Consider the following 9,876-nt stretch of genomic DNA (forward strand, 5'->3'; position numbering starts at 1 on the left):
ACGGAATATGCGCATTTGCCACGCGTTTCGTGGCGAGCGTTTTTACAGCGATTTGCGGTTAAAAAATGTTGTATGGATGTCACCAGCACTCCAAGTATGATAAAATACGTCAAGATTTTAGTGAATCTTCATTTTATTTTTGAAGTCACTTAAAGTGGAAACAAGCGCTTTCGGGGCCGCGCAGGGTCCCCTTCATCAGGCTTAAAGTGAACATTGCAGAGTTTATACCATCACCATTATATATACAAACACACAGGACTGATTAACACATGAGACCACCCTATTGACGTCATAGTGACGTCATAATTCCCGCCATAACAAAAGGTTAACCTTCTTAGAAATGTCATGTTCAAATTCTATGACAGGACCCACCACAATGCAACATCGTTGTCTCAAATATATGTACCTGGATCATATGGTTTGTGGTTAGTTCCTGTTGTATTGTTATGTGTGTGGTTTTCTGTAAGTACTGATCGTGGGGCTGAGAACCGGGTTGTCATGGTAACAGGGACGCTGTGAAACAGTGAAAACACTGCTGTCTGATGTCTTCTGTGTGTAGACTGATCATCAGTGCTTACTGCGCATGCGCCGCAGGACACGCGCTATTGGAGCGATTCCGGCATTGGGAACGCCCCTTATCAGCCGTCCAAGGGGAGACAACGTTGTCTCCCCTTGGACGGCTGATAAGGGGCGTTCCCAATGCCGGAATCGCTCCAATAGCGCGTGTCCTGCGGCGCATGCGCAGTAAGCACTGATGATCAGTCTACACACAGAAGACATCAGACAGCAGTGTTTTCACTGTTTCACAGCGTCCCTGTTACCATGACAACCCGGTTCTCAGCCCCACGATCAGTACTTACAGAAAACCACACACATAACAATACAACAGGAACTAACCACAAACCATATGATCCAGGTACATATATTTGAGACAACGATGTTGCATTGTGGTGGGTCCTGTCATAGAATTTGAACATGACATTTCTAAGAAGGTTAACCTTTTGTTATGGCGGGAATTATGACGTCACTATGACGTCAATAGGGTGGTCTCATGTGTTAATCAGTCCTGTGTGTTTGTATATATAATGGTGATGGTATAAACTCTGCAATGTTCACTTTAAGCCTGATGAAGGGGACCCTGCGCGGCCCCGAAAGCGCTTGTTTCCACTTTAAGTGACTTCAAAAATAAAATGAAGATTCACTAAAATCTTGACGTATTCTGTCATACTTGGAGTGCTGGTGACATCCATACAACATTTTATCTGATACGGCGCCATCCGTAGTCATTACGAGCACCCATTTTTTCCACATGGGAAGTCCGGTAAGGTGTGCTACAGGTCCTTGGACATTTGCGGTTAAAAAAAACACGGGACAACCGCGCGTTTCCGAGGGCTACCTGGCTGTATCCCAATGGATACGCGCGGCAAATACGCCCCAAAGAAGCTCCTTTACTTCTTTGGGCATAGGGCATTTTGCAGCGTTCCTTCGCGCTGTAAAACGCCCAGATGGGAACCATGCCCATAGGCAATCATTGGTTTTCACATGTTGAGCGTTTTACAGAGCGTAGGAACGCGCTGTAAAATGCCCAGGTGTGAACCTATAGTACGTGGGAGCTTCTCAAGCCATATGCCACAACTATCCAGCTTTTTCAATGAAGCAATACAAAGGCACAGTCTGAAATAAACTCTAATCTGATCTGACAACTGAAAGGGACCTGTTTATAAAGAAATTGCAAATAGTTTATTTCAGCATTTTTTAAGAATTTGGCTAATTACAACAACACCCATGAAAACATGCAGAGGAAGAAGGAGGAATGACGTCAATAGGGTGGTCTCATGTGTTAATCAGTCCTGTGTGTTTGTATATATAATGGTGATGGTATAAACTCTGCAATGTTCACTTTAAGCCTGATGAAGGGGACCCTGCGCGGCCCCGAAAGCGCTTGTTTCCACTTTAAGTGACTTCAAAAATAAAATGAAGATTCACTAAAATCTTGACGTATTCTGTCATACTTGGAGTGCTGGTGACATCCATACAACATTTTATCTGATACGGCGCCATCCGTAGTCATTACGAGCACCCATTTTTTCCACATGGGAAGTCCGGTAAGGTGTGCTACAGGTCCTTGGACATTTGCGGTTAAAAAAAACACGGGACAACCGCGCGTTTCCGAGGGCTACCTGGCTGTATCCCAATGGATACGCGCGGCAAATACGCCCCAAAGAAGCTCCTTTACTTCTTTGGGCATAGGGCATTTTGCAGCGTTCCTTCGCGCTGTAAAACGCCCAGATGGGAACCATGCCCATAGGCAATCATTGGTTTTCACATGTTGAGCGTTTTACAGAGCGTAGGAACGCGCTGTAAAATGCCCAGGTGTGAACCTATAGTACGTGGGAGCTTCTCAAGCCATATGCCACAACTATCCAGCTTTTTCAATGAAGCAATACAAAGGCACAGTCTGAAATAAACTCTAATCTGATCTGACAACTGAAAGGGACCTGTTTATAAAGAAATTGCAAATAGTTTATTTCAGCATTTTTTAAGAATTTGGCTAATTACAACAACACCCATGAAAACATGCAGAGGAAGAAGGAGGAGCATGTATTTGTAAGTAAAGGGGAACATGGGATTGCCATTTTGTTTATAACACATTCAGTTTCCTGCATGTGTTAATGACCATCCTTATCTCAACAGATACCGTCAGAAACATGATTTACACTTCAAATCATTTAGATAGTCAGGTTCCAACCCAGCTAGCATTTATATATATTGTATTAGAAAGATCCAGCCAGTAAGACCAATTTTTAATCCAATACTCTGTGTTTTATTGTTCTCCCTGCATGCTGGTAAAATAAATACATTTACAGGGTTATTCACAAAAGGGTGAAGAGTTTGGAGAAGGCAGGAGAAGTGAACAATCTAGGACAACATAGCTGATTTGGAAAAATTCTCCAATCCAGCTCACTTTCCAGTTCAGCTATGTTGTCCTAGATTGTCCCCTTCTCCTGCCTTCTCCAAACTCTTCACCCTTTTGTGAATAACCCTGTTAGTTTTTCATTTTGGGTTTAGCAGTCAACATTATTGAAACCCCTGAGTTTGGGTTTCCCTGCCATAAGTGATTCTGTATGGCACAGTTATATTGCTGGACTAAACCTGTGCATGCTTTCCCATAAATTTTCAAAACTTTAACTTCGAAGGAATTTCCAAAGAATGTGGGTAAATTTAATTACGTGTAGATCTAAAAGTACCACTCTAATCAATTGAGTCATCTAATGTGACCCTTAAATTAATGTTTAACAAAAACTTGAGTTGCAACTTAAAAAAGGTAAGGGGATTTTAAAGGGGGCTAACAAACAGTTTTAAACCTTTATAAAGTAGAGTTATTTGATTGCTCTACTTTTTTCATTATCATTATTCGATACCTTCATGCCATCTGTTTGATTTATGGGCACTGCAAAGTAGGAGCCCTTAAGCGTTCTTGTGAAGTACTGGGTTTGTGCCTTAGCAAATGACAGTTGTTGATAACAATACAGACCCCCTGATGCTGATCTCACAGGCCTAAAATAAGTATGCCGATAAGGAAATGTAATTTTACTTGGCTGTGCATATTTGTTCTAGATCAATGACTGCAGTACTGAGGGCAGTGGACTATTGTCAGCATAGCTGACAGCCAACTAGCATTTTTACAAGGATCACCAGCTTCTTCATTTATCTTGTTAAAGGTGTACGTGGTTCACAAGGTTTTTCACACTGAACTCCCAATATAGATAATGAGAGTTGATGTGTATTAGACTGAATTATAACTGTTAAAGAACTCTGTGCAAAAGGTTATTGATAAGTGGTATTATTTTCAACAAGGAACTTTCATACACTATTGACTCTCCACCTTCTCACAATGATTAAAATCATAATAAAGATGTCATTATGTGTCTTGTGATTCATACTACTAGAATACAGGCTCCTTTTAACACACAAATGAATGAGGTGTGGCACACTTCTGCATTTCTCCATTGGGTAGCAAAGAGCTGCCACCATGAAGTTAGATCACTCAACACACTTATTAGGATAAATCGTAAATATTTCAATCCATATGGCAGCACCACAAACTCCATACCCTTTTCATAAAGTCCCACCTTTTCTGATATGTTTTGTTTGGTTTCCATAGATTAGCCAGTAAGTGTATGAAATGGCATTCCTACTTGTAGAAGGTAGGAATGCCAGTCCATATACTGTATGCGCCAATTTTGGTAAACATTTTTTTACATTGGTACATGTCCCCCAGGGCAATGCCTAGCTACCCTTGCTTTTTTACCTAAACCTTTCAAATTATAACTGTCGCCAGATCGCTTCTGCGTCCCGAAGAAGGGGCCACCCCCCCAGAATAAATGTATTTTTTACTACAGAATCATTTTTGTTATATGAAATACACTGTAATGCTTCCTGTAGCAAAATAAACTCATCTGTCTTTTCACCATTTACACACTGCTAACAGAAGCATTGACATAGTATCCTCTGTTTTATATGTAACAGACCTTTGCTACTTCACCTGTTGCACACTTTGAACAATATATTTTTTACAATGTCTACAATTACCAACAATAATAATAGATCAGAAATTCTCTTTTTTATAGTAACCAACAGTATATATAGACACATCCCCTGTCGCATACTTACTGAATAACTACATGAAAACTAATTGTATCCCTGCCTCCCATTTGATAGCCAGACTATCATTACAATTGTTCACATGCTTATTATAGCCTGAAAAGTTTACAAACAACACCCTTCTCCATATACAGTATGTTCTGAAACTACAGAACATTTAGAATTACAATTTTAGAATGCACTGCTTCAGGTATTTAGCATTATATTAAAACATTTCTGATCAAATAACTCCTAAATATGTAATATGTTTGGGGATTCCTAATGTATATAGTGCAGTAGGGAGCTTATGTATGTGCATCCTAAAATATCAGATGTGAATATTGGTGGGGAAAGGGGTATTTTAAATGTATTTAATTACCTTTTATTATTTTTTTCACCATTTTACTCTTAGTTTTATATAAATGTATTACTGTAACCAGGGGGGTGAAAGTGTACACAGTGGTGGCATGTCTATCATAAAAAGACCCTTGAGTCCTCTCCTGTTTATTGGAGATGGAAATCAGGGATCGAAAGTCACTGGTGCTCAATACCACAATAGCACCACAATAGCACTGATCTCACTTTTCTTATGGCCAGAGTTGAGCTGGGGGATAGGAAAACGTCATTCGGATTTTCATTTAATAATACATAGCTATCCAGATCACTTCTACTGACAGTACAGCAGATGTCTGCTTTTGCAAAATAAAGGGGTTTATTCATGAAGGAGCTAAAGGACCCAGCCGTAGCTTCGGCTGATCCTTCGTCTGTATTGGCCGCCATTGCCCTTTCGGTTCAGTCAGCAGCCGGAGGCGACTGACCGGCTCAGCCAAGCCGAAGGCATACGGTACGCTTCGGCTTGACTGTGCCAAAGTGACACCCGAAGTGGGGCAAACAGACTGCCAAAGGCCAGCCGTAATCCCCGCAAATGACAGCTGGGAGGAGGCAGTTGTAATGACAGATCAGCGCCCCCAAAATGTTGTTTGGCTCACTTCACTTCACCTGGGATATTCACTCAGCTGCCTTCTGTAGTTTTGTGAATAACCGTCTAAGTATGTAATTGTACTTGGCAGCCAAAGAATTAAAGAAAACTTTCCCAAAAGAAATGTGGAAGCTGCCAAAGCTGACTTCTTACCCTGCAAATATTGATTGCCTACTTGTCAAGCTGACCCTCTGGCTTGAAAACTCACTAACCATATGTAGATAAGAACTGATTTTTTTTTCTTGGGGTTTTGTGATATGTGCATTTGTTATCTAATGGAACCTCTAATATTGATTGAATTTTCATTGTGTGTCTTCTGGGTAGTAACATGAGTCCCCCTATTAAGTCCCCCTATTGACATGACTAATGACCAATAGCAGCAACTCTGTCCCAGTTTTATTTGACCATAACAAACTAAAGGGTGATTCACATGTTACATAAAGCAGTGCCCCATTTTTTATAGCATTCATAAAAGGGCCACTGTGTACCACTGAGCCACCGCATGTCTGAATGTAAATGTGCTCATTGATATAAGTATTATACAGATAAGAAACAAAAGTGGATTTTAGGGTTGTAGTAAAACAGTCTTTAGTCTAGTAGAAGCAGAGAGGTAGAAGACTGTGTAAACCAACCCAATTTGCCAGGTTTATTTAAATTCTTTGAAGAATCTATGCATGGGGCATCAATGCACACAATCATTAATCATCTCAAATTATTTTCACTTTTAAGGTGCCCATACACCTGCCGATTATTGCACGATAATTGCTGGTGATCTCGCGATCGTACGATAATCGGCAGGTGTATGGGCAGCGTGCGACCGCTTCTACTGTAAGGTCGCACGACTTTCGTCTTCCGAGCACGCTGGGAAACCTGCCGAAAATCGGAGGGTTGGTGGCGTGCTCGGAAGACGAATGCTGCACGGGCACACTGCCCGCTCAGCACTGCGTCCATCGGAAGCCCTCCCCTAATAGGGGAGGGCTTGCGATGATTGCAAGTATGATCTGCCTGTCCAAGATGGGCAGATCGTACAAAATGTTAATCACCTTACAACCATCGCACAACGAAAGTCGTGCAATGGTTGTTAGGTGTATGGCCAGCTTTACTCAAAGCTTTACAAAACACTCAAGTTGCTAAGCTGCTTAGACATTTTAAAAATGGAATTTGAGCATCTAAGCCTGGAGAAGGTAAGATGCTGATCACGAGATCACCTGAGCATGATGAAGGGTCATCATGCTTTTCTTGTTGGCATGGCTCCTTCACTTTCCAGCAGTCAGTCACAGTACCACAGTTTCTGTTGTTAAAGGAGATTTTTTTAAAGAATAGAAACCCGTGAATATTTTGAGCAGTTGTTCGTGTGTGTTCGTGTGTACTTTTTCGCAGCTGATCTTCAACAAACATGTTTGCTAGGTGGCTTTGGAAGGAGAGACCGCTTTATGAAACTACACTGAGGGGCCCCAAATATGGAGTTCCACCATTTCTCCTTTTCATGGGAACCCCTTTGAAGATTGAAAGTAGAAGGAAGGGCAGGAGCCAATGGAAACAAACGGAGACTATCATTAAAGTTTTAAAGTTTTCTGCTTTGATATTGAACCTCTTTAACCTCTATTGTTTTCATTCTTTATTATGGGTCAACTATGGATAATTGTAAATGCCACTATAGTAGTTTTGAAAAAAATCCCCCTAAGGTTGAGTCTTTTCTGTCCAGTCTTATACGAACAAACAGACATTCTTAACACACACTAATATTGAACTGACTGACTCACTTTATCTCAGGCTGACCAAGCTCATTACTATGGCTAGTATTCTAATGATTAATTGATGTGAAAGCAGGTTGTAGATCATTACAGTTTTAATAATTTATGGCAGTGTTTGTTAAAGCAAGATAAAAAAAGTTCAGGAACACAGCGGTCATTGAACCGGTGTCCAGGTATGACTTCCTCTGGTGTATATCAGGGGCCGCGTGTGTTTTACTCTCAGATTTCTAGGTTTCAATTTTAAACTTTCAGGTGATCTAAAGGGAACCTGTACTATATTTTCAGAGTGCACATTTTCATTATTTTAAAGTCTACCTAAAGGAAATTTTCTTATAATTATGCTGTGTAGCTCTAGCCTATTCAGGTGACTGCCTGCAAAATGTAGTAGCAAGAGACTTCAAAGATGTCTGCCTTTGTTCCTCTCCAATACCTAGGAAGGTAATGGGATTAGTAGCTTACACAAGAAAGATAATTATGTTTTTGCTTTTTGTTCAGCTCATAGGAAGAGACAAGTACACTATTTCTTGCAAGATTAATAGGTATTTTCTGTACTTATTGAACATTTTCTTAGCCTGAAAAATGTAAACTAATGCAGCCACTGCATATAAGGACTGCTAAGCTGTAATATATTAAATTTTTGTTTTGGGGTTTAGATTCACTTTAAAATCACAAGTGTTGCCCTAGACTCACATGATTTAGGTTCGGATTGTTTTTAGTCACTGATATATTTGGAATAAAAAGAACGGAAAAGTGAAGCACAAGCACTGACCAGTAGGGCTGCTAAATGTGTGAAAAGTTAGAAATGAACATTTGCGTTTTTGGTACATACTGAATTTGGTGCAAAAATGACTTTTAATGGTACCAAATTTAAACACATATAAAGATAAAAATACAATGTTTTAACATAAAGTCAATAAAAAAAATTACATAAAAACAACCTTATGGATTGAGTTCTTATTTCTATGGGAATTCCAACTCCAGTCCAATCCTGTACATTCAGCAATATAATTATCATAAGCATAACATAGCGTATTGTATAATACTGTTGGCATATGGGTTCCAAGAGATATTTAGTCCATTTGTTGTAGTGAGGCTTTTTTCTGAACGTGTTTCTCATATGCACTCTGCTTAATAAGGAGATGAGAATAGGAATATTGTTCTAGAAAATATATTGCTTCCTAGTGAACATCTCTTCAAATAACAATATCAAATACATATACATATGTATACAACGTCCCAAGGTATACATGCATTACCCTACAGAAGCAGGTCCAAGGGATCACACCCACACAATGCCCGGACAGAATCTGAAAAGCCTTCAGGGGGCTAAAGGGGAATAAAAAACATAAAAGAACACACGTAGTGAAAGATATTAATTTAACTCAAGACAACCATCTTGCAAAAGTTCACACAATAGGCTTAAGTACACTAAAACTAATTGCATAGCAACTATCACAAATATTGCATGTCTAAATGAAGATCATGTAGTGTATGAGCACTTATAGTAGCGCAATCAATGCCTGATAGACATGTGCGGTTCATTTCATTCTGAATTGCAATTTGGACGAATTTTGGGCATATTCAGACTTTTGGATGCATCGGAAAGTCAGAATAAAAAAATTACGAATTTGAATGTATCCAAATTTTTTATAACAAAAATTTCGGATGCACCCGAAATTTATTCAAATGTCATTCTGAATTAATTCCCTTAGCAGATCCTTAATTCGAGCAGCAGCCTGGCAGAACAGGAAAGGAAGGGGGACGAGTGTGTTGCCCCCCCATCCTGCACCATACCCGGCGACATGTCCTCAAAATGGGGAGGGTGCTGTGCCAGGGGGTCCCTTGTTGGAGGACGGGACTTTTTCTGCCCCTCTGTTGATGGGAGTAGAACTAATATAATAACAACAAAGGGGCAGAACAAGTCCCATGACACCACGACTCCACCCCTTTGTTGACAATTTGGAGCAGAGCTCTCATTTTGCAGAGAGAGTTCGTCGGGATCAGACGGTTGATTGGGGTTTTCTTACGGCGAGTCGGCGGCTGGAGGCCATTGTGATTGACGTTGATCTACACTGATGGAAGATGTGATTGACCTTGGGATTACATCGATGGACATTTTTTTCTTTAAATAAAAGACTTTTCAAAAACCTGTGTTGTGTATTTATTTACTTGTTTTACTGTGTTTGGTGAATGAGTAGGAGTAACAACTACTGCTTACTCATTCACAAGGGGGGGGGAGCAGGATATATTCCTGTAGGCCCCCCTGGCCGCAAACCCCCTTTAACCACTGGGCCAGGGTTGTGGGGAAGAGATCCTTGTCCTCATTGACATGGGGGCCCCCTGGCAAAGCACCCTCCCCATGTTGAGGGCATGTGGCCGGGCATGGTGCAGTGGGGCACACGTTCTCCCCACCCCCCTTTTCTGCTCTGCCAGGCTGCTGCTGGGATCAAAGGTCTGGTATATGATTTTAAGGGGCACCCCACACTTTTAATTGGCATT

The 9,876-nt window shown here is 40.7% G+C and overlaps 1 protein-coding gene across 1 annotated transcript in view; it reads left to right on the forward strand.

The window, feature by feature from the left end:
* The first annotated feature begins 6,777 nt into the window (after window positions 1–6,777).
* LOC108796979 (bile salt export pump-like) overlaps window positions 6,778–9,876 on the forward strand; it is an 81,111-nt gene continuing 78,012 nt past the window's right edge. Inside the window, exon 1 of the mRNA XM_018568547.1 lies at window positions 6,778–6,807. Within this exon, the coding sequence (XP_018424049.1) occupies window positions 6,778–6,807 (30 nt within the window). The remainder of the gene's footprint in view (window positions 6,808–9,876) is intronic.

Source organism: Nanorana parkeri, unplaced genomic scaffold, assembly GCF_000935625.1.
Source record: "Nanorana parkeri isolate BGI_ZX_2015 unplaced genomic scaffold, ASM93562v1 scaffold1206, whole genome shotgun sequence".
Taxonomy (NCBI): Eukaryota; Metazoa; Chordata; class Amphibia; order Anura; family Dicroglossidae; genus Nanorana; species Nanorana parkeri.